The sequence below is a fragment of the Ursus arctos genome, unplaced genomic scaffold (genome assembly GCF_023065955.2).
Source record: "Ursus arctos isolate Adak ecotype North America unplaced genomic scaffold, UrsArc2.0 scaffold_13, whole genome shotgun sequence".
In the NCBI taxonomy this organism is placed as follows: domain Eukaryota; kingdom Metazoa; phylum Chordata; class Mammalia; order Carnivora; family Ursidae; genus Ursus; species Ursus arctos.
The window spans coordinates 20,307,697-20,333,910 of record NW_026622797.1 but is presented as its reverse complement, the minus strand read 5'-3'; the positions used below and the strand labels follow the sequence as shown (position 1 = coordinate 20,333,910).

The 26,214-nt window shown below is 36.0% G+C and overlaps 1 protein-coding gene across 13 annotated transcripts in view; it reads left to right on the top strand.

The window, feature by feature from the left end:
- The window catches only part of UTRN (utrophin), a 539,750-nt gene that overhangs the window by 491,089 nt on the left and 22,447 nt on the right, over positions 1-26,214 (top strand). For all 13 annotated transcript variants that reach the window (XM_057310986.1, XM_048225919.2, XM_048225918.2 and 10 more), the window contains 7 exons: positions 895-1,052; positions 2,593-2,759; positions 3,677-3,788; positions 18,369-18,505; positions 23,885-23,923; positions 24,149-24,214; positions 25,243-25,308. In XM_057310986.1, the coding sequence (XP_057166969.1) occupies positions 895-1,052; positions 2,593-2,759; positions 3,677-3,788; positions 18,369-18,505; positions 23,885-23,923; positions 24,149-24,214; positions 25,243-25,308 (745 nt within the window). The remainder of the gene's footprint in view (positions 1-894; positions 1,053-2,592; positions 2,760-3,676; positions 3,789-18,368; positions 18,506-23,884; positions 23,924-24,148; positions 24,215-25,242; positions 25,309-26,214) is intronic.

The window sequence follows — 26,214 nt, the reverse complement described above, 5'->3', positions numbered from 1 at the left end:
CTTTGATAGTCTTATTTTTAACAAAGGGAAGGGGGGTGAGGGAATGAGCAAAATAAGTGACGAAGAGTGGGAGATACAGGTTTCCAGTTATGAAATGAGCAAATCACAGTAATATAAGGTACAGCAGAGGGAATACAGTCAGTGGTATTGTAAGAACATTGTATGGAGACAGATGGTGACTATGCTTGTGGTGAGTACAGCATAACGTATAGAGATGTTGAACCACGATGTTGTACACCTGCAACTAATGTAACATTGTGTCAACTGTACTCAAATTTTTAAAAAAGAAAGAAAAAAAAGAAAAACAAATGGAACTCTAACCAAATCTAAGTGAACAAATGATAATGAAATTAAATTTGTCTAACTTGGATTTGCTTCTTCTACGTATGCTTATACATATGTACATATATGTATGCATATAACATTTCATTATAATTACTATGTCAGTATCACTGAGCTTGGTTCAATTGTCTGAAAATTCACTGTTGGCAGTGTTAAATTTAGCATTATTTCCCTTAAAAAAAAATCCAAAATGATACACTTTGATCCGATATCCATTTACCAGATATTGTTTGAAAAATGGTTTTTAGGATCAAATAAATATTTACTCCCCTTTTTCCTGTTCTTATAAAACTTCACATGAAAAGCCCTGAGAATTTGTGTGATTTTTGAATTTTTAGAACTTGGAAATTGCTTTTCAAGAAGTATTCGTTTCTGTAAGAAAGTGGATCATTTTTACATAGAATTTCTCCGTAGGTAACTAATGTGATTCATGTCCACATGATTTTTTTTTTTTTTATCCACATCATTCAATTGACAAAACCAAGGATAGGCTTTACATAAAAGAACAGTCTCAGCACATGGAAATGAACCTTGTGGCTCTTCTCCTTGCAGATCTCTTTAAGGAAGTGGCGGGGCCCACAGAAATGTGTGACCAGAGGCAGCTTGGCCTGTTACTTCATGATGCCATCCAGATCCCTCGGCAGCTGGGGGAAGTAGCGGCTTTCGGGGGCAGTAATATCGAACCCAGTGTTCGCAGCTGCTTCCAACAGGTAAACGCGAAGGACCGCTGGTTTGTAGAATGTGTCAGGAATGGGGTTGAGGATGTTCTGAGAATTGGAACGGGGAACGAAATGGTAGAAGACGTTGAGTACCATCCCATTACATTTGTGTCTTATTTCTTCAAGCACATTTGATTCAAGGAACAGCAGCCTCCTCAAAGAGACTTATTACTTGCCAATGGATAAAACCCCACATCTTTACAGTGCGCTCTTAGATTACTGTGATTTGGCCCTGACTTTGCCCCGAGCCTCACGTTTTCCCACTCATCCCCTTGCTGTCTGCTTTCAGCTGCAGTTTTCCTTCCTTCATTCCTGCCTTTGCACCTTGGGGCGTGTGCCCTCTGTTTAGAATATTCTTTCTTACCCTTCACCTACAAACTCTATTCTCATTGCTGATCCTTATTCTTTCTTTTGATCTTATCTCACATTCTCTGGAAATCCTTCTCTGAACCCTTCAGGTGAGGTTATATGCTCCTACTCTCTATCTTCACCTGAATCTCCTCTGTCTTCTTTTGATACTCATGAAAGTGTAACTACATACCGAGTACATAATTGATTGATTAGTGTTTTCTCTTCCATACAAACCCCAAAATTCTTTTTAATGCTTGCTGTATACAAAAGCATTCTAAAAATGTTACTACTGGTGTTATACATATGCATAAAGGAAAAGGCTACAGATATTTTGCCAAAGCCTATTCAGTGATTAATTATTGCTGAGGAAAAAAAAAATGCTCACACCATCTCTTTAAGGAGAATTGATGTTATGGCTTATTACATTTTATAATGGTCCTTTTACTTGTTTCAGAGATACAAAAAAAAAATACCAAATGAACATTCTAAATATGATTCCCCCATGTACTGGTTCATAGGGTGACCTTGACAAAAGTGGGAGGATGTTTTTTATTTAACTTTTTTTAACTTTATTTAACTTTTAAATTTAACTTTGCACATATGAAAATGAGTCAGTATTAGGTTCTAAAGAGAGACTAAGACATTTAATGCAATTAATCATAATAAATTGGGAAATGTCGCCAAGTATATTCATAGTAATATATTCCCAGTGTTACGTTCTAACAGGTGGAGCAGGACACAGAGGTAACAGTTTTTCTTTAGCATCTATAATGACCTTCAAGTTTGGGAAGTTACCAGTGAGTCTTTACTTTCTTAAATTTTTACTGTTTTAGATGAATGAGTTTTGTAGGATTAAAATATTTATGTGAAAATAGTACCTACAATTGTGTGGTTTGGGTTTTTCGTTGTTTTTTTTTTTTTTTTCAAATCTGAGTCTATTAAGGTATTGGGATTTTTTTTTTCTTCTTCCTAGATGATAATTTCTGCTTTTTCTAATTTTAAATTCTAGAATTTTCTCTCCATGAAGAACCTTAAATATTTTGTGATGTAACAGACCTGGAAAGAGTTCTGTAACTTCTCTTTCACTTCATACCGATTTTCAGAAGATTATAAAGCAACACCTGCTGCAATTTAAATGAAGAGATTTTCTTCACTTTGAATGTATGTGTTTCTTTACCAGAATAACAACAAGCCAGAGATAAGCGTGAAAGAGTTTATAGACTGGATGCGTCTGGAACCACAGTCCATGGTTTGGCTGCCCGTTTTACATCGTGTGGCAGCAGCTGAGACTGCAAAGCATCAGGCTAAATGCAACATCTGTAAAGAATGTCCAATTGTTGGCTTCAGGTGAGATGATCTGGCGCCAGTGGAAGCGGGAGACTGTTTTCTGTTCTGTTGTTGCAATTTCAGCATACATTCATCATCGCTTCCCACTGATTCCCACCGGGGGGGTGTGTCCTCAATAAATGGGACACTTAGCATATTCCATCTATCTGAAAATGGCATTCCTTCTTACAGCTGCTACATGAAGCTTATTTTATTTTTATTATTATTGTTATTTATACCACTCTGCTCCAGAACCAGAGATTTTTCTGAATTTCCATTTACATAGATCCGAGAAATGTTCATGCATGATAACTGTATGACTCATTATATAGATACGGCCCCGATGGAATCTGGTGATGTCGCACGGCCTTTGGGGTCAATCTTAGTAAGCAGAAAGCGACTTTTAAATAGTGAGAAGTACCCAGATCACTTTGTGTTATTTCTCCCCAAGTTTATCATGAAGTTGAGTAACCCTGCTGTTCGCCCTCACTGGAGGAAGCTTTGTCAGGGAATTTTGAGACTCATTTCTTATTGATGGTGTAATTGATTTTTTAAAATTTGACGTGTCAAGCTAGTAAGCATGACTCTCCTTCTCGGCCATTTGCATTCACTTTCACACGTTACAGAAAACCTGCCGTGGATATTTGTCTACTCACAACGTTGAAATCGATGGAAATGTGCTTTCGAGACTTGAATTCCCAAAATTTTCTTTTCTTTTTTTTTTTACTTGGGAGGTGGGTTCATTAATTTCCCTTATGAAAGCCAAGATTCTCACGGCCCTAATTTAGACTAAAATACTAAGAAAATGCCACATTTTTTGGCCAAACTACCTTTTATTTCCATGGTGATTTGGATGAATAGCATTCCTTACCACAAACGAATGATTTGGACTAAATAATAGGAATACAAGCTAATGAATTTTCTTTTTGTCTCTTTAGGTATAGAAGCCTAAAGCATTTTAACTATGATGTCTGCCAGAGTTGCTTTTTTTCGGGTCGAACAGCAAAAGGTCACAAATTACATTACCCAATGGTGGAATATTGTATACCTGTGAGTACTGAGTCACTTCTTGTTTGTTTGTTTGTGGGGGGAACAGAAGGAGAGGGCGAGAGAGAACCTTAAGCAGGCTCCATGCCCAGTGCGGAGCCCAACTCAGGGCTAGATCCCAGGACCCTGAGAACATGACCTCAGCCAAAATCAGAATGGTTGCTTAACCAATTGAGACACCCAGGTTCCCCTCTTGTTTGTTTTTAAAAATGGCCTATTGCTTTTGAATTAACTAATGTCAAAATTATTCAGTATATTTAGACTTAAATTTTTATGGGAAAAAAATCACTTTTAAGATTGCTTAACTGATTTTTTTGTGTTTTTGTTTTCTTTTAAATAAATACATCTATGTCGAATTCATTAACATAGAATAATTATACTTTTTTTCAGAAAAATTAATTTATTACATTTTGTTTACATCTGTGTTTTGATTTTAAACTTAACTGTCTTGGTAGCAAACTCTTTTTAAGAGCTCACACTGGCCTGCATTGAAAATGATACTATGTGATGAGAAACTGTGTCTCTTTTAGACACATTTACAATATATTTTCATAATTAAATTTATTTATATTAGCAAAAAAGTAGAAAACAAAGAAAGTAAAAAAATCACAAATCTAGCTCCTGAATCAAATCAAATCAAATCAAATTTCTGATTTTGTTAAGTTTTTTTTTTTATATTTGTGTTATTTTGATCCTGCTTTAATCACTGAACATGTGGTATAGTAAGTGCTTTCCCTGTTGTCACACCTTGTAATTTTCCTAGTTACAGAATATTTAATTGAGAGAATTACTAAAATTTATCTAACCACTCCCTCAAATTTATTTGGATACTTAAGTTTATTTTCAATTTTCTGATACTATCAACAACACTCATATAAATATCTTTGTGAAAATAGGTCTTTCTCTATATTGCATAAATTATATTTCTATAGAATAAAACACTGGAAGTAAGAGACCTGGTCAATGAATATGAGTATTTTTATGGCCAAAATTCTTCGTGTCAACTTATTTCTAAAAGATGTTTATATCACTTTACGTTATTATCACATTTTGTTAATATTCCGATTTTGTTAACAGTCTCGCTAGCATTGGGTACTGATTCTTGTTGTTCTTCTGATTTAAAGCTATTGTTTCTAAGTTATCTTCATTTGCTCTCAAGAGCTGTTTCTTAGCTTCCTTCCAAATAGTGAACCAAAATTTATTCATAGAGGTGTACATTTTCTTGAGGTTTAGGGAATTGAGATACTTTTTTGGATTATAAATTGACAGAAAAATAGCAATACTTATAAAACACATGCATATAAATCTCACAGTCTTGGGTATCTTATCTGAAATAAATAGGTACCCGATATACGGAGAGGAAATCTCTAGAAAATGCTGTGGAATTATAATAGATGAAATACACATAGTGCATAATAACTTTAGAGAAAAAAATCCTCCAAGAAAATTTATGAAGCACCATTTATTACTATGATTAACATATTTATTCACTCAACAAATAAATATTGAGTATTTACCTTGTGTCAGACACTGTTCTCCGCTCTCATTCATCAGTGTACTACCAGAATAGACAATATTACTGTCTCTCCTGCTACTTTCCATTGAGGAGGAGGGGGAATGTGTGACAAAGAACAAGGAAACAAATAAATGAGATCATTACAGATTATAGTAAGTGCCTTTAAAGAAATAAATGGATAATGAGAAGATTAGAGGAGGCACTTTAGATAAAGAAATCAGGGAAGGTTGGCCAGAGAAGTTAACATTTGAGTTGAGAATGAGGGATGAGAAAGAAGCAGGTGTGCGAAGAACTAGTAGAAACATATTTCAGAGAAGAAACAGTAGACATGGAGGTCTGGAAATGGGAAAGAGGTTGGTGTGGTTAGAACACAGAAGATAGTGGAGCATATTGCACTAGGAGAGGGTAGAAGGTAGCACCAGCTGTGTCATTTGCAGTGCCCAGAGTATCATGAAGAGGTGGGACCCCTTGTTCAAAATGTTTTATAATTTTTAAGATGGCAATAGCAGAACATTAAGCCAAACTTAGGGAGCTTGTGAGTGTGGGACCCCTGCAACTGCACAGGGCACACATCCATGCAGATGGTAAAGAAAGAGGTGGGAATGACAGGGGAACAGAAAGAAACAGGTGAATTTCTCCATCCACAAAAGGGAGAGTGGTAGGAGATGAGATGGAAGAGAAAGATGGTATCATATTGTGCAGAACACTGATGGTCATTATAAGAAATTGGGGAGAAGTATAGTATTGATATTTGCATGATTAGAAGTAGGCATTTAGGAAACTGATGTCAAAAAAAGGGAAAAATCACAAAGTAAATATACATTAAAGATGTATAAAAATGATGATATGTTTAAAGATGTATAAAGTAAGTGAAAATATATAAAATTACTATTTTTCTTGGTCTTAAATACAATTCCAAATGATTTTGCGAAATACCCACACAATTTGAAATCTACATCTCCTCAACAATAGTCATTGGCCAATGGGGCCGTGCTTAAGAATCACCCATACACGGATGCCTTTCACTGCTGCCTAAAAACTGCCATTTTAAAATGAAACCTGTAGGTTACCCAAAGCTCTTCTTGTTACATAGATTTTGCAAAGTCATTGTTGTCATGTCTGAGATTATGGCTTCTCCTGCATTGTAAGGGATGGCTTCCTTTTCATAGGTGTGCTTTGGGAGGTCCTTTGCCCCTTTCTGGAGTTTATGTAGTGATCTTAATCACCACCTACTCATAAATCATCTTATGACAGGTTATTTTCTGCATTTGACCCCACAGCTTTTGATAAAGTAACTAGAAATATATGTAAATTGAATTTTTGAACGGTATACTCTTGAATTGAATAATAATGAATTAATACATTAATGGTTCTCCAATTTTCTTTCTTTTTATCCACATTCTTTGGATTTTTGGTCTCTTTTAAGGGAGCTTTTATTTATACTTCATCTGTCTTTTACCCAACATTCCCTAAACTCATTTGATGTTTGCCTTAGAAAAGGAGCTCAAATGTGAGTTTTTCAATGCAATGATAATAAGCACTGCCTGTATGTAAATGGATCAGACCTTCCCATGAAGCTCTTGATGTTTACATCTCCATTTGTGGTCGGGATGGTGCTCTAGGTATATTACTGACTTCATTTCTTTCCCCTTCAACTTCCCTCTTCCTGAATCTGAATGTTTCTATTGTTAAAGGTTTTCCGAAGTCTTATTTTAAACCCTCAAAGCTCCAGAAATATTTCTTCCAACATATCAGCTTGCTGTGACAATGTTTGTCTTCAGATGTAAGCAGACTAATGGTGTGTGAATTCTCTATCATAATTTATGAAGGCATTTTATGAAATCGATAGTAAAACATTTACATACAGAAGTGAAGTAGAATTCTTTCTCTCAAAAATGACTTTTTTAAATGCATATTTTTTCCACCGTTCTGTCACCCAACTTTGTACATTTAAGGAGTTCAAGGACAGCGATGAGGCTTATTAAGGGTTCATCTAAAACAGCCAACATGACGTAGATTCTGTTTCATCGCTGTCACCACTCTCTCTCCATCCCTCCAAGTCCCACCCCTTCTCAGAAACAGCTCAGCTCTCACTGTGTGTGGACAATCTCCCCGGCATCCTCTGGCTTCCCCTCCCAGGAGGCCTCACCCTGTGGGCTCCACCAGGAGCCCCTGTTCACGGATGAGTACTCCATTGTGTATTATCCTGCATTGTCTTCCATATGGTTTTTCCCCCTCCACTCTCTTTTTAACTCCTTTTTTTCTTACTACGCGTAGTTAAAGCCGGTTCATAAAAGCTAAATGAGTTCATATCTGACATTATAAATACTAATTATAGAATATTAAAGCTGGAAAGATCAGAGAAATCATCTAATTCATTCTCATTTTAAAGAGAAAACTAAGTCTTACAAAAGGTGATTTGTTCAAAGTTTGTGGCCTGGATTTAGTGATTTTACTCCCTTAGGGAAATATATATAATTTGGCTCATTAGCAAACTGTTTCCGGTGTGCTTGCTGGAGTGTTATGTTTGCTGGATATCCAATTATATAGGCATTTTGCTGCAGACTGGAGATACAGTGAAAATATAATGAAGGAAAGTAAAGACCTCTACGTGGGGAAATTGAAGACAGTGTATTTTTTTTTTAAATGACTAAGTTTATGGATCAAGATAGTAGTCAAAATTTTTTAGTGTTATCTGTGACCTACATGTTTGAATTCAGGGATTATTATTTATTTAAAAAATGGTGACATTTTATATTATAGATGTGCAGAATTTCAGGTTTTTTTTTTTATTGGAATAAGAGTTTGGGATCATTTAATTCCACAATGAAAATGACCCTAATTTTATCTTTTTAAAAAATTGTCTATATTCTCTGTTGCAAATAACCAAAATTTAATTCACATTAGATACATTTTTGTATATTAGGACTTATAAAAAAAGATAGTCCTTTAAACTAGAGAGAGAAGATGAATTTCGTTTGTGATTTATAAGAGTTTCTGCAATTGCTGCCAGTGAGAGAGCTGCATAGGGTTAAATATTAAGGAGAATGGAAAATGTTTGGAATTGCTACTGGGGGCAAGTGTGAGTCAACAAGAGATGAGTAAATTGATTGCTACTTTGCAACAGGAGTGCAGCTGAGGTTAACTGGCAAGGATTTGCACTGACTCCATCATTGCTCAGTCCCTTTGGAATTAAAGGGTGGTAGAAGTCCAAGGGAGTGAATGATACAAAGGGGTTAATGATACTGGGATTGCTTTGGGCTGTTCCCATACTGAAGAAATCCCAAAAGGGGTTGAAGGACTATGGGGGAAAGAACAGGTTTGTTTGTATTAAAGAAGTAGGAGCAAGGGTCACATTTTTTTTTTCCAAGTTAGAAATTTGGAACCAAATAATGTTTTGAGTGGTGATGAGGTCTGAGGTTTGGACATACCCCAGTGTGGAACATAAAAGGTTTTGAGATGAAGTGGCATTTAGAAGATCATCAGTATGTCTCTAGAAGGTGACAGGTGGTAGCTGTGTCTGGCCACGTATGGTCAAAGGGGAGTGGGTGGGCACATTCGTTTTAGTTGGTGAGAAGGCTGAGGCTAAGGGCAAAATGCTGTAAACCTCCTTTATTCTTGGCCTTTGTGGGGGAGAGATTACACAGCCCATCATGGAGAGGGTGGTAGGGGAGATGTGTTATCATGGGAGCATCATGATTCACGGAAGGAGAAGGGTTTAAGTTGCATTTATGAACAAGATATAGTGGAGTGTGTCTATACATCAAAGAACACAGGGTCCACGATAATGGGGAAAGGAAGGTAAGTAAGAAGAAGCTGTGTGCATCTGGTGAGGGGCAGTGGTCCAGGAGAGAAAAGGAGAAAGGGGGGAGGGAACAGGGTACTTGCTTGTTGGCAGATAAGGAACTGAAATGTAAGCCAGGATAGGAAGGTGGTTTGAGAGATGTGTTAGCTCAGGGAGAAGAAATGGGATGTTTGCAAAATGTTATTGCTGGAAAAGTCAGCAATGTCAGCTATTCCCAGCATTCAAATTGATGGAGTCGGAATCATTACCAAATTATCTGCTTATGTGCAGGTTTTGGATAGGACTAGTTTGTACTGATAGTTTCATTGAGATTTTGGTAAGAAGAGCGGAGGACAGGAAAAACACATCTCTATGGGAAACAGTTTATTACTTTAATAATACTTAAAACGCGTTTATATTGCACTTTTTAAGCAAGCTTTTAAAGCAACAGATTCAAGTATATTCTTGCCAATATTGATTAAATAAATGGGGAAATAAAGTTTCATATGTTCAGTGTTTCTAGAAACTGTAGAAAAATCAGTTTTGTACTAAGAAAAAAACCTAGAAAAAGTTTTCTTTTTAAAGTCAAAAGTGAAATCACATCTTTTCTTTGCAAACTATATGTTGTTAGCAAGAAATGACAACGACAATGGGAAAAACTAGAATTAGTTGTTCTTTCTACTCCCCTCCACCCTGCCAGCATTGGTGTGTTTGTAAGACTATGAAAACCAGATCTCAGAAAATGCTGGTTCATTCTTTGGAAAGCTCTGCATCGCATTAGCATCATTTGTTTTTGGCAGTCTTGCTTCATCAGATGAGGCTTGGGACATTTGCCAGCAGGCTCAATATGCAGCATCATCGCTCCTTCTCTGACCTCAGCATCCTGAAGTGGCTTTCCAGTTCTTGCTCACCTTACCCTGTGTTCCCAGTAAGTGGAGTGCATTTAGAGTGTGTCATTAGCTCTTAAGTTGAGGTTTGGACAACATCCATTTTCCTTTGGACGCCTTATTACCCTCCTTATTCTTGACCCCTTGGTGATTCTGGTAATGCTAATTTTTAAGTTTCATGTTTTTCCATTAGAACTTGAAAGGCTCCAAGCTTGTCTTACTGATTTCATCCTATTCATGGAGTCAGTGTATCTGAATTTCAACTTTTCAAGATCAATGAAACTTAAATCAATCCTGAGAAGTTGTTTTTGCAATTAGAAAAAAATATTGGAACATCTTTAAGATAAGTCCTGTGATAATGATGGATGGACTCCCTAGAAGTATGCATATGCCACTTGGGATTATTGACTTCTATGTTTAAGAAATAAATCTTGCTAATGATGATGCTGTTCAACAGTGATTTTTGCACTCGTGCATAGTACCCAAATGGTAGTGTTTAATTATTCTACTCATGTGTCAAATGGCTGTGTTGTTTCTTATATAACCTTGGTTTTCCTCTTTGTACTTCCTTGTTTTACTCAGTCTAAAAGTTACTCATTTTTGTAGTTCACAGTTAAAGCTCTAATGATAGGAGTATTTGTTAAAGAATTAGATAATATTGCCATCCCATGTTATGAGCCAACCAAAGGAATTTGGGAGAGATTTTAGATAAATATGGTTTTGCTTATTTATTTGCAGTTGTTTTGGTGTTTTGCTTAAATTGCTAAGTATTTAGAAGTTGGATGTTTTGGCCTCTAGCTTATTTGACATCATTGTTAATAGTCCTTTTTATGTTTTGCTTTGTGGATCTTCCATGTTAATAGGAGGCGTTTTTTGAGCTGAAGTAGTAAAGCAATTTATTCAAGGATCTACTTGACTATAATACTACGAGGGTTCGCATTTCTAAATTCGAGATTCTTTTGTACCTTAGCCTTGTTGCTCCTTGTAATTCACATTAATGAGAAGGAAAAGACTCTCAGTCATATATCCATGTTTTTGAAGTTCAATAATACACAAGTGTCAGCATTTACAATAAAAATATATAGTTTAAAACATGAGCAGAGATATGTAGAATAATACACATAGATTTATATGTAGATATACAAACGCAAGTAAAAGAAAGATTAACTCTAAATTTGCTCTATATGATGTCTATATTTGTCTTCAATCAAGTAATAAAATGAAGGAAAATTTAAAATACTACCAACTTCAGTTGGCAAAATAGAACGCGAGTGAAAAATCGTCTGATGCCAACTTACACAGGAGTTTTTAAGGTTTTGGTAGAGTTACATGCGTAGACTTACCCCCAGGGTAGCTTTTATAATTCAGCAACATGTTTTTATATTTCATGCATTCATTTGCATTAGTTGGTGGGGTGCAAGTTGTGAACTAATTACTTGTTATTATCCAAGTAAGTTTTCAGCCTTATCTCTGTGCTACTTAATAGCAGCATAGTGCGGGGAAGTATAATTTTGAGTATTCACGTGCCCACTTATCTGTGTAGGTTTTGTTTTAAAATGTTTTTCACAGTGACTCACTTTCATTAGCTTTCCAAAAGTGACAATTTGAAAGACAGTCCTCGTTTGGATATGTGATTTCTTATGTGCTTGTTAAAAATCAAGCCAGAAGGATTTGGGGGAGATGGTGGTAGAGTTTTTCAATATCTTTTGTCTTTGTCATTTTCTTCCCATTTCTACATTAGTTACATAAAAAGAGAGCAACTAGACAAAAAACCAACTCTCTGAGCAACATTTACAATAAAACTAGCTAATAAGATATACCCCCAAATAAATCTGGGTGCTGACAAGCCACCAACAGCCGTAAAACCTGCATGAAGATATCATTATCTGTAAGTGAAAGAAAAGGAAGCAAGGTGCCTGAGAAATGGAGAACCCCAAAACAGACAACAGATATTCAATGGAGAGCTCAAAGGGCTGGTTTGGAGCAGAGCTGTGAACCTGGGAGGAGCCCAGAGGAGAAGGTCTGAAGGTGCTGGGGTGCTTTGGGCTTCTGGAGTTCTTAGACCTGACCCCCCAGCGCTTCCTTCCAGGAAAAGAGCCTCAACCTGGATAAACTGTTAGGAATGACACAAACATAGCAGGTGAAAGCAACAGAGATGAAAGAAAGAAATGGTCTAGTCCAAAGTAGGGCAAGGGAATAGGACTAGGAAATCCCCAAACTCAAGTGCCCTATTTTTAAATACCCCACAGAAGCAATAGAAGAAGGAGCCCTGTGAAGTTAGAGAAGCTTTACTGAACCTTAACAAAGATTTCCTGAGTTAGGAAAATTAATTTCACAACAATGACAAAATTGAGCAGCAGAAAGTATCAAGATCAAATCTCCTATAAAGCAATTATAAGAAAAATATATAAGAACCAAATAATATAAGTATAGTAAAGCATACCAGAAATAGGTGCTCCTTGAACAGATCAAAAATGTAAACTACTAATTTAAAATAAGCTCAAGAAAATGATCCAACACATGAAAGAAAACGTAAATCAGATCTGGAAAATCTTGGAAAGGGTGAGGTGACAGAAGTCAGGAAAGAATTAGAAATAAAAGAAAAAACTCATTTCAAAAGTTAAGACTAATTAATTTTAGTCTTAATAAACAGAACAGGTAAATATCTTGAGAGAAATAGAAGGTGGATAGGAGACAAACTTTAAAAGTGAAGAAGAAATGAAGAAAGTCATATAAAAAGAGAAAATGACAAATGTTGAAGATAGGGGAAGAAATTGAAAGTATGACTAATGGGAATGCAGAATAGGAAACCCAGAGTAAGACAGAATAAACACTACAAATGAAAATTCAAGAAAAACCTTCCTCCCCACCAAAAAAGAGAAGGGGAAACTATATCCTGAGAGTATGTCACATGCCTCAGAACACTGACTCAGAGTGACCAATACTATAATATGTTCTGATAAAATTACTATACCTTAAAGTCAAAGAAAAAAATCTTCCAGTCATTTAAACAAAAGGAACAACATGACTTAAAAAGGAAAGAAAATTAAATAATCAACAACAAAGCTTTATACCAAAAGAAAATGGAAGGACATTTTTAAGAAACTCGGGGGGAAAGCATGTGAGCCAAGGATTTTATATTGAGAAAAACCAGCCTTCTACTATCTAGTAAGGACCCAGGAAAATTATCACCAACATAAAAGAACTCAGGTAAGATTGGTCCTATGAGCACTTCTTGAAGATTTGCTAGAGACCAGGCTTCAGACAACCAAAATAACTAGAGAAATAACATCCTAAGGACAGGTGGAGTCCTATAATATATATTGTTGAATATATTGTTAAATATATCGTTACCTGTAGAACTAAACTAAGTGGGGTTAACTGGAAGGGGCTCCTATTGGCCAAATGCAGGACAATTTGATCTTCAATAATGATAATAATTGCAATAGACCAAAAACCCATCAAATATGTTAAAAATCTACAAGTTCATAATGATACACGAAAAAAAATTTTTAAATTGATCTTCTTTGGAGGATGATAGGAAACCACTGTGTTACTGGGGAAATCGGTCAATAAAAGGGAAAAATCAAACATGTAATCCTGTCTTTCCTTTTTTTTTTTTTTTTAAGATTTTATTTATTTATCTGACAGAGAGAGAAACAGCCAGCGAGAGAGGGAACACAGGCAGGGAGAGTGAGAGAGGAAGAAGCAGGCTCCCAGTGGAGGAGCCTGATGTAAGGCTTGATCCCAGAACTCTGGGATCACACCCTGAGCCGAAGGCAGACGCTTAACGACTGAGCCACCCAGGCGCCCCAATCCTACCTTTCCTGAATGAACTGCATTACTGCGTGGCCAAAGAGTAAACAAAGAGACATGGCTTCATATAATTATTTCAACTAATAAATGAAAACGAATGATAGAATTAGAATGCCACCATTTCGTTAATAAGGAGGGCACATATTGCATGGCACACTTGGTGTTATACGCAAGTAATGAATCATGGAACTTTACATCAAAAACTAGGGATGTACTGTATGGTGACTAACATAATATAATAAAAAAATATTATTTAAAAAAAAAAAAAAGAATGCCACCATTTCGAAGCCCCCAATGGGTAGAAATAGGCATTTAGCATGAAATCTGCTAGGATCACAGGATAAGCAGACCTCTTGTGCCTACGAAACACTACTGATAGTCTTGCCAGATCACACCTGAAGCTGATCCTTTCTCTGGACTCAGCTGCCAGTTTGCAGAATATACGAAGGACTGAGAAATGTGCTGAAGTGCACCAAATAATATGCAAGCAGCAAAGTTTAGCTAGATCGAATTGCCTGTGTTTTCCAACAGACAAACTCTAAGGAAATGGCAAGTATGGAGGGGAAATCTGTAGATTAAAAATGAGTTAAAATATATCAGATTGTTTGGAATGAGTAAATACAGTATCTAGGGATAGACTTTGGGATGGAAAAAAGTATTTTTTACACACAAGGTAGTTATTGCTTATAAAAATGATTAGATATCGGTTATTATGGAAAGAGAGGGGTGGAACGAGGCATGTGGAAGGGGGCTTCTGGAATGTCTGGCAAAGTTCAATTTCCTGACTGGATGGTATTTGCCTTATAATAACTTACTAAGCCATGCATTTGTTGTGTATAGCTTTATATATCTTTGTTTTGTTTTACAATAAAACAAATTAAAAAATAAATCAGTCCAGTCACAAGCATTTTAAGAGTGGGTATCCCTAGGTGGTCAAAGAGCAGGTCTTTTTAATTTTTTTCTTTTTTCTCTTTCATATGTAACTTTTTTCTAATTCTACTTACACGAAATGTGTCTTGGACATGCAATTTAAAAGTCACAAAAGGACATTTCAATAGGAATTTGGTAAAAATCAGCCACAGGGTAGCTTAATGTAATAGTAGGTATTTTAGACGATGGCTATGGGCTCTTTCTTTGACAAAACTTAAAACTGTTGCATTTTTCTAGGAGAAGGGATATAGTGCTGGATTAGTGAAAAGACCCGGGTTTGCAAGAGCGGCTTTCTCCTTACTGACTTGTAGGTCTGAATCCCTGAAAGCTTTAGTGTCAGCTTTTCGGAGGGGTGAAAAAAAGTAATGCTAATCTTACCACCCTTGATGGTAAAAAGAGAATGAAGGAAAGCTATTTATAAGGTGCAGAGTTCTATGCCATTATGTTCCCCTTGTCTCATATAATGAGATCTACAAAATCTTTTGTTCTCCTTCTTTTCTTACTGCAATAAATAAAAACCTAGTCTTTCAAGAAATAATGGATAACTTAAAATGTTGGATAATTTGTGTCTTAATGAATGATTCTTTCAATTTCATCCTCAGATCATAATATCAATAGTTATTTGCTTGAAAAAGAAAGAGAACAAAGTATTATACCTAGTGTGAAGATAGAGTTGAATTTGATTATATTCATTATGCTAGGTAGGTGGTCCTCTTTTTTGCTTTTTACCAAACTATTGCTCTAGTGCTTTGAAATAGAGAGATATTAGGTACTGTCATTAGATAGCAAATTAGACCAAATATGTAAAAATATCTTCTAACTCTTTTTTTTTGGTGAGAAAATAGGTGTAATTCATTTTCTTGGCTCTCTTTCAACAAAAGAATTACATTTTGCTGACCTGGATATAACACCTGGTTTTTGTGGGATGAATTACTTTCTACTTTTTCTTTTAATATTGCATAAAGTTTACGGCATTAGTGAATTCAGCGCCTTGGGATTATAACTATTGGTGGAAGTTTTTTTTCCCCTTGCTATGAAAATTGAAGAGGAAATAAAAATAGGCCATTTCTGCCTGAGAATGCACTCTTTTCTTTCAAATATTAAACTTGAGCATTATCACAATTAACTTCAGTCCCTGCTATAGCTTTCTGGGAGGCAGGTAGGTGTTTTTTGTTTTTTGTATTTTTGTTTCTTGGGAGATGGGTGTTTTTGGTTGGTGGTTGGTTTTGCTTCATTCTTCGATGCCTTGAATGTCTGTAGCTAAATAATGTGATGTGGAATTGGTCGCGTACTTTTGAATGATGTGTCATTTGTTTCCCCAAGCAAAAGTTCATGTGGAAACCTAAATACAGATAAGCTAGAAGAACGTTATGCTACGTGAAAGAAGTCAGTCACAAAAGACCACATATTGTATGATTCCATTTATAAGAAATGTCCAGAATAGGCAAGTCCATAGAAACAGAAAGTGGATTAGTGGTTGCCAGGAGCTGAGGGGAGGTGACGGGTTAGGGTGGGGGTGGTAGTGATTGTGGATGGGTACAGGGCTTGTTTTTTGAGGTTTTTTGAGGTGATGGTTGCACAACCCTGTGAATATATTAATATATATATATTATACATATATATAAAATAAACAGTACAACCCTGTATTGTATACTGCCCTGGCAGAGGAGGACTGCTGGCCTGGTACCTTGCCCCCCTGGCCTTTTCCCCCACCCACCCCACTCAGGGCTGCCTGAATTGAAAGCCTGGCTATGGCTTGAATACCACTGGCCTAAGTGGTAAAAACATTTTTATTGCCAGAGGAAGGTGGACCAAGTAATGGAGGCCAGTACTCCTGTATCTCACTGTATATTAACAAGGTGTTAAGAGCAGACATAAAAATACATTGGGTCATAAATGCTTATCTTTGCATCGGGGCCTTCTTTTTGAATTTCTATCATGAAAAGCTTCTTCCTTTTTTTTCCTCTTTATCAAACATTCAGGGAGAATGTATCTAATAAATGGAATGATCCACAGTGGTGATGCCCATCGCCAGAGGTCCAAATGTCGTTTACAGTAGGTGATAGGTCCTTTTGGCTTTATTCTCAGTCCCAGACCTTCCTTCTCTAAAAATTTCCTCTTTACTCCCAAATGTTATTCTGCTTATTTTTCCTGTCCTATCTGGTTACATCTTAGTACCCCCAAACCGTCGTCTTTCTTAGCAACAGTTTTCCTCTACGGAGTGCCTTGGATTCTTCTTCTTTTCATTAATAGCTTATTTTCTATAGTTCTTCTTTATCTTTGGAAGGATCTACACCAAAATAACTAGAGACATTATATAGTTTCTTCTGTGTTATTCAGGAAAAGATTGGACACTGTGGGTCTGATGGCAAGGCCTAGTGACAGTGTGGATGGTCCTATACTTTTTTTTTTTAGTAAAATGAAAATTGATGAACTTACATTATAAATAGCTTGGGCTTATTCCTCTCTGCTCTGCAAGCCTAGAGAATCAAAAGTTCTCTAAATTGTGTACTAGAAGCTGACATATTTCGGTAGAATGAGAGCAGATGGAAAGTAACAAAACCACATAAGGGCTGACTCAGAATTTAGTTGTTTTAAAAAATAGTTATATTTTTTAAGCTTCTGTTTGCAAAACAAGTTTGTATGAGTCCTGGGTATGCTTGTCATGAAGGAAAAGATGGACTGGGGAGGGTGCAAGGAGAGGGGGACAGGCAGCAAGTAAGCAGTGTATTTAGCACTAGGTTTGTTATTATAGAAAAGTTCTCCAGTTTTGTTTGGTAAAGTGATAGGAGTGAGGTCTGTCCAGGTTTAGGTCGAATAGCCAACTAGGAGTCAGACGAACAAGGTTTTAATTCAGTTCTCTGCAGGTAATGTAAATATTTTAAATGCCTCTTCAGAAGGACTAAAGTTGGTATCTGTATAACATATTATAAATAAAAACCAGAATTGGTGACAGAGAGTAAGAAGTCTGAGGCTTTGGGAACAGTTCATGGGATGGGAGGAGGGGATGGGTGGGGGTAGATTTCAGCCCACTTCACCCTAAATGATTATTAATTAATCATCTTGAAATGGTTAAGGAAACAGTAACATATTATATCATATTACGAATTTAGTCCATGCCAAATAATTATATGTTTGTATGGTTGGGAAAGAGAAACAGAGTAGTCCTTACAATATTGTGGCCCTGTTCCTTCTCGCTTATTTATTGCTTTCTCCTTTTCCAGACTTCGGTATACGCTGGCTTGTGCAAAGTCAGTAGGAGCTATATAACTCACCCTCATTTACTCACCTTAGTTAAAACTATATAATATCCAAAATCCTTCATCATCACGAAACACTTAATAGCAAATTACAACTCTTTTATTAATAGAAATGAACCAATAACATTGCCAAAACTAATTTTAATTTTTGGCCCAATTTTTTAAATATTGGGGAAATGAGCTAGTTATAAAAGTAAAAAGTTATGAACTGATTGCTGGATATATTTAATGATGACTCCTGGTTGTCATGTGATTTCATGACATGGTTTGTTGTTCCAAAAATACATAAAGCTACTGAAACTGTTGTCATATATATCTGCTTGAATTTTACTGTAGTGAGATATCTCCTTCCCTTTTCGTGAAAGAAGTATAATTTTTTCAACTTCCTAGACAACATCTGGGGAAGACGTACGAGACTTCACAAAGGTGCTGAAGAATAAGTTCAGATCAAAGAAATACTTTGCTAAACATCCTCGGCTTGGCTACCTGCCTGTCCAGACAGTTCTTGAAGGTGACAACTTAGAGACGTAAGTTTAACTTTAATATTAAAACTTCTATGTAGTCTTTTTTCTGATGTTGTCTCTTATTATGTTAGTGACACAAGAGAAATTACCTGATACCAGAAAGAATTTGTGTTTTGGTAAAATGTTTCATTTTTTAAAATTTTTACTTTATTTTTTTATTTAAGTTCAATTAGCCAAGGTATAGTAGTAAATCTTTGGTTTTTGATATAATGTTCAATGATTCATCAGTGCGGTATAACACCCATCACATCACGTGCAAAATGTTTCATTTTTAAAGAGGTAAATTAACCTTGGAATCAGTCTTCATAACATGAATTTTTGCTATTTGCTTTTGACAATGCCACAGCTAAAATGTTAGGTTTAATTTTGCACGTGTTCCTCCACTTTAAAAATATGTATTACTGTGTGTTCGACCTTTGCCTTGGTCATCTCTTTTCCTCTTAAAAATACTTAAAGCAAATTGTGTTACGCACTGTTTCATGATTTTATTCATTTTCCATTTTTCCTCTTGTGGGGATATTTTGCTATTTCATGTAGTATGTTTTACACTTATTTTACATGTTTTCACTGTAAATTTATTAATAATATTGAATCTCTTACTTCATATACACCCGTGCTAAAATCTCATCAAAATCTTATATTTCTAATTTCTTTTCTCTTGAGCATGAAGGCAGCAAAATCAGATAGCTTTATAGGTACATAAAATAGATAAAATTTCTTAAAAGTACGTAATTTGAGCTTATAAGCATAAATGAAACAAAGTCTCAAGATAGGAAAATTACTATGGCATTATAAAGAAAAGAAAAATAACAATCGATAACCTGAAATGAAAAGAAAAAGAATTTTTAAAGCAAGCCAGAAGAAATGCAAGAAGTAATTTTAAATTATTTAACAATGATATATCAAGATCAAAAGAGATGTGATTTTAAATCTTTGAATGACTTTTTAAAATCTCAGCATAAATATACCTGCTGAGGCAATTTTCTTGTGCTTGAATCTTGGGGAAAATTAACTTTTATTGCTAATCATTAGCAAAGTGCCTAGTCATAAAAATAGTGACGTTCTAGTTACAGAAAGATGTCCTCTCAAATGACTCTAGAGAAGAAGCTCAGAGGTGTGAAGTGCAGAGTTTTCTACATTCTCCAGTAGAGAGAATTGTAGTGAGAAGTATAAAAAGTGTGTTGAGTGTGATTTTTGTGAAATCTGTCTTTCTTTAACCTTCAGAATTCTTAGTTCCTTTTATTGTGCGTAGGAGAGAAATGCGGAGAGCTGTCATAGTCTAGTATTACGACAGTCCAAGACTCAAAGATGTCAAAATGGAGAGATAGACTGTTTAGCCTGAATTTTTGTTTTCCTTATAAAGCTTTGTAGACTGTTGGCTCTGCTGAGTTTGTGTACAAATGTATGTTGTTATTTGTTGATTTGGGGACCTTCTAAGAAGTAGAAGAAAGACCACAGCCAAAGCACAGTAGATATTTGATCCCTCTATAGATAATGTTATGGGTGCACAACTATATGTGTTGATAGATCCCAAAATACCACACATTTAAAGCATACAGAAAAATTCTAACTTCCTGATAACTTTGCTTGATATCAAACTGTGTACAATTAAAATATTATGCCTCCCAGTTATTTTTTCCACAATACGTTTTAGAATAAATTTTATTGGAGCAATTTCAGTTTAAAGAGAGCTATTCATATACTTAAAATTCATAAGGAAAAGTGGATTTTTGGTTCTCTCTTTGTTTTATGGGTATATTTTTGTCTTTTTCTTTAAAAGGTTATATGATTTTACATTCTTATTTGTTTTACTATCTAATATATAGATTAACTGTGCTGAACACCTCATGATAAACACACAATTTTACTTCCCTTGGTATCAGATCTAATTAACCTTTGCAGTAGTTGCCTGAAGCATAGAATTACCACATAGCGCTTTTATTTACAGGACAATTTGATAAGCTTAAACTAGTGTCGTGCCTTTCACTCTTAGGCTAAACCATTGGCATTTTGTGTCCCATTTCAAATAGCTACATCCCTCATGTGAATCATGCCTGTAGGTTGATCTTTTATACTCCTTTTAAGCATTTTTGATAATTTGCCTTTTAATGTCAAAATAATCATTGACATCAATCATTCTATTCTGAGTGACTTAGTTAAAGTCACTCAGGAGAAAAAGAACAGAAAAGCCTACCAGATAATTTTGTGCTATGATTTTTGGCTGCAATTCTGAAAATCCTTCATTTTATCTATCATCAATTTACCAGCATGTTCAGGGAGAGGAAAATAAGAAGAAGAAAGGAAGGAATATATGATTAAATCAGATGTCACAAGATGCTTTCTGAAAAAGATTTATGAGATACTGGATAGAGTGGGCAGGTTTTCTTCTTTTTTTTAATTCTAGAAAGCGTTCTTGAAGTTGGTATAGTTCATTTTTCTGCTGAGCCCTTTCTAGTACAGGGCCACTTAATCTTCTGGTATAACAATTTATGTGAGTGGGTAGTAAAGTTTGATTTCGTTTATTCTCCTATTTGTGGGAGAACATTGGAGAAAACCCCGTCAAGTGGTAAATGTGTTGAAGTTATTTATGAAGCTGATTAGAATTTTCTTTTGTGTCTTTCCCTTTCATCCCTGCAGAATGCAATGTCCAGTAATTATACATGCATACATAGAGGGGATTTAGGAGAAAAATGAGTTATTACTAAAAGGAGGTAAACAAACCCATGCTAGGTTTATTCAATTAATTCGGTAACTATATGTGCAAGAGTTTTCAAAAAATAAATCAAAATAAATGAGTAGGACTTGATTAAAGAGTTACCATTGAAAATAAAGCTAAGAAACAGGCTAAAATAGTGGCAAAAGTCATTTGAGAATTGTGAGAGATTATCATTGGCTAAAAGGTAGGTTGGTTTCCCTAAAGATTAAAGAAGTAAAATAGACACTTCTGCCTGGTATTGGTTAAAGTGGAGTAGATGAGTTTCATGCTCCTTTCGAGTTCTTACTGGAGCAAGAACCAGCTCATGGCCTGGGAGGAAGTGACAGCTAAACTGAGACCTGCAAGATTCACAGGGCCAGATGTGCAGGGTTTGGTGTGGGAGGAGGAGAGAGAGAGTTTCTAGGTAAGGATTTTCAAAAGCCCAGAGACAAGATCATTTGGGGAACTGGAGTGGGGAGCTGGGAATAGTGGCAAGAAATGAGAGTGGAGAGAGAAGCAGGACCCACATAATGAAGGGCTCTGTAAGTCAAGGGCTCTGTAAGTGGTGCCAAGGTATTTGGATTTCATCCTGAAGACAGTAGGGAGCCATTGAATGTTTACAGGTGAGAGCACACTGGGGCCCCACCTAATCTGGGGCAAATGGGTTGAAGAAGGTCAAAGACTGGAAGCCTAAGGCATTGAAAAAATCATGAAGTTCTTCAAGGAAAGTCTAGATTATATTTCATATAATATTTAGTAGAGTATTAATAGAGTCTGATTCATTGCATATTAGTGTGTGATTAACCAAAACACCCCATTCAGCCCCCGCTCTGGAAAGCAGGGATAGGCTACTGTGTCTTATCTTGAACCCTCTAACTATAGGCTATAACTATACAGTGGAAATACTGCCGTGTTTTTATCTCTCAGAATTAAATGAGAAAATTTATCACTTAACCTTTTTTATTTTCTACAAATCGAAATACTTTGAAGTCAATGAGGCCTAAAGTTTGATTTTTTTAATCTTTATTTCTTTTCTTAGAATTCTGTGTTCTCAACGTATAAAATACTTTTGAGAACTTTGGTTCTGCTTTCTACCTGTGCCATTCTTATCTTGGTTCAATGAATCACTTTTGTGCTAACTGAATGAACTTCACAAGAACTCGTCATGCAATTTCACAAAGCTTTTCATATCAAAATATCAAAATTAATATCAAAAATACATATTTTCCTTGTGCTTCAAGTTTGCCGCAGATGTTGTAGTACACTTGAATTTTAGAAATGCTCTCTCTGAGTAGCTATGATTTTTTTGGAAAGTTTATATCAAATCATTCACTTGACATTTAACATCCATATCTCAGAGTTAAGGAAAAGTAATGATGTAAAAGACTATTGAATAATACTGTGTTGTTTCATTGTTGTTGTAACTAGCTTATATGTGAATGATTAAGTCTATTTACAGATAGTCTGACAAACACAGCCTGGATCAATGCCTATTTTTGAAAGTAGATCCGTATAGTCTTAGTTTCTCGGCCCAGTAAGATGCCCTTCATCTCCTTTTAATCTTTGCTCTTCAGACCTTAAGTTGTGCTTCCTAGTAGGAGCTAATGAGATCATTAACTTTTTCTTAAGTTTCTGTGTATAATAGAAATAGCAGAATCAAGTAGATTTAGAATGATTTAAATTTCCTTCTTTGTTTCAATCAACATGAGATCGTGTGGGAGACTTTTATTTATTTAATTTAATAAATAAGTCTTTAGACTTTTAAATTCCCACATTCATCAGCACCTCCCCTCACCGCCCTCAAAAAACAATTAAAATTAGGGTTTTTCATTATGTTCAGTTCTTTTCAAAAGATATTTCATGGATACTTGGAGATTTGTAGGCAGTTTTTGAGGTTGGAGGGTCCCCAGGGCTGGGGATTTCTAGGCAGTTTTTGAGGTTGGAGGATCCCCAGGGCTGGGAGGGTACTGAAGGATCAAGCTCCGGACTGAGGCAGAACACATTTCCTTATCATCTGCATAGATGGAACTTGCAGAGAAAATTGCATTTGAAGACAGTTTATCATCATCTAGTTGCTTTCAGCTTTATTGATAATGTGACATTTGGGGCTGGGTGTAGGGGAGAGGATCTACGTGTAGTATCTTCTTTCGGCATCTCTGGGAGTTTGAGATACTTCGTGCACACTCGGATTTGAATTTATATATTTAAAACTGGAGAAAGAATCAGAAAAATCTCATTTTATTGCAACTCTGCCGTCAAGATATAATGTAGTCTTTGGACTTTCTGACCAAGTTTCTTCTCCAGGAAAAACAAGAATCTGATTACATCATCTCTTGGTATATCATGGAGCATTATCTGTATTATCTTTTCAATTATTCCATGTTTTTGAGCTATTGTAGAGCATTTTGTTTTTTTCAATGAGACTACTTAAGATGCATTTGCTATCCTGTGACAAATGTCCTGTAATATCTGTGAAAAGCCCCTACAGGCACTTGAATGCACAGCATCTTCTCTAGAATAAACAGGAACTTCTACTTTTGATTTCCCCTTGGTGCACCTCAGGGCAACCAAACGTGAGAGTGGAAGACAGTTGAGAATGTCTTCTCCCCCAGCCTCCCATCACTTTTGTCTGCAATCGCTCTCAAGTGCTAGTTCTGTGACTTCTGTTTCCCTCTCCCCCTCTGCAGTCCTGTCACACTCATCAGCATGTGGCCAGAGCACTATGAGTGAGTATTCACAGCTCCCTCTGCAGGAGCCGGTACTCTGATCGGTGTCATTAGCATGGGGGTGATTACAAAACTCTTGAGCTAAAAGAATAGTCTGCCTCCTGGGTAACAATCCTCATGGTTTGTTTGCATGGCAAATTCGCTGTTTAACTAACCTAACATTCCTAATAGTAACATCTATCAGTATTTGGGCATAAAACTGTTTCTTTGCTTTTTCTCTTATAGCCCCTCACAGTCTCCTCAGCTGTTTCATGATGACACCCATTCCAGAATAGAACAGTATGCCACACGGTAAGAGACTTCGATAGGAGCCCTCCGCTGTGCTGCCACCCAGAATGTGTCTATTTCTGTTTGCGCCTGTATCATTGACATGCCTTGATTGAAGAGATGTTTTGCAAGAGTCGTGACTCCATTATATTTGGAATCTGAGTTCTCATCTTTCCATGTAGTGATTTGCACTTTACCAAACACCTGCTATATATTCTGTGAAGATGTGATTTTTGAGCTCATGAGAATCCAAACACTAGACAAGCAAGATTTAGATAATATAACCCATTTCAATGAATGAGAGTAGGAACTGAAAGTGTTCTCAGGAGATGGTGTACATATGAATTACAATATGTAATTAAATTTATGCTAATGCTTTGTTATAGAGCTTTATTTTAGAGTCCTTCAACAGTATAGAGTATAGGCTGGTCTTGCTGGCATGCACAGACTTCCAGAAAAGAAGTGTATAGGACATGTCTATGGTGCTAGCAACTAGCTATTCCTAAAATGGTTAGTTCAAACATCATATAAATAGTAACATTTCAACTGTGTCTTGGCCAGATAGAATTTCTGGGAAAAGGTAGGCTTAAACTAATGGAAAAACATACTTAAAAGCATTGAGCTGGGAAAGAACGTGGCTTGTTTAAAGGAGTGAGGAGTGAAGGAGTAGAAGCTGAAGTCTGCTAATGAAGCCCCATTTGCTAAGGAGTTGAGTTATGTCTTAGGTTAACGGGGTCATGGCGAGTCTTTAGACATGAGAGGAACATAGTCAGATTTGTGAGAATGGAGACCAATGGTCAGGTGTGGGAGATCAGTTAGAAGCCTCGGTGAATTAGGAGTCTATATAGCACGGTAAAAGATGAAGGCCCTCAAGCCTTAAGGCAGCGGTGATGGAAAGGTAGATGTTGTTTTAAATTCCCAATCTTATTAGGAGATTTGGACCTTTTCCTATTTTGTCAGAATTATGACATTTGAGAACGACAGGGAATGGACCTCAGTTGACCATGCCCTATGGGGCCACATGATGAAAACTCTTTATTTTCATTTTTCAGGCTGGCCCAGATGGAAAGGACTAATGGATCTTTCCTCACTGATAGCAGCTCTACCACAGGAAGCGTGTAAGTAAATCATGAAATTAGCCCTACCGGAGAAGCCCGGGTCTTGTATCATGGCTGTCAGGAATAATCTTCATTGATTGTGGCTCTGAATTTTGATCCCAATCAAAATTGATAAGTGTGGTTACAAAAATGTCTAGATAGATTTTATGCTTTCAAACCATGATAATATAAATTGGATATGTTTATTTAGTTTCATGTAAGTTAATGAAAAAATCCTGTATTTGTCAACTAATTTGCCTCAGGAAATCAGATTGTTCTATTTATAAATACAGGCATAGATATTCATTCCATTTGTCACATATTTCTTGTTGATATAACAAATGTATTTCCACAAAATACATGCCCTTCTGTAGAATCCTCTTCCTTCTGCTGGCTCACTTTTTCTCCATAATCCCTGCCATTTAACCACTATGACCACACAAGCTTGGACATATACTCCCCACTTCATTGAAAAGTGTTATTTTCTCTGCCAATATTTTATTATATTAGCAACCAGGAAAAGTCTTGTTGACTTTAGAAAAATACTAAAAAAAAAAAAACTTTCGAGGCAAATATTTTATCTTTGATTATCCTACTATTGTGTGTCATCTTGCTTTGGAACTTTTCCCTTTTTCCCCCCTCCTTGGAATTAACGTTTTGGATTTTGCATGATGTCTAAAAGATTTCAGTAGTGTCAAGTTTACTCGAGTTAAGTAGGTTCACTGTTGTTCGCATTTGGTGGGAAGCTGTAAGTCAGCCAGGAAGGTTACAGAACATAGTACTCGGGTGTTCTATACTAAAAAAGGCCATGGAGAGAGCCAAGTTGCAGTACCTTAAGCACTCTAATATAGAATAGCTCCCTATCAATATTTTAAAAATTGTTTTACTATCATTAACTTATAAATAAAAATGTCAGGAGGTTTTCCA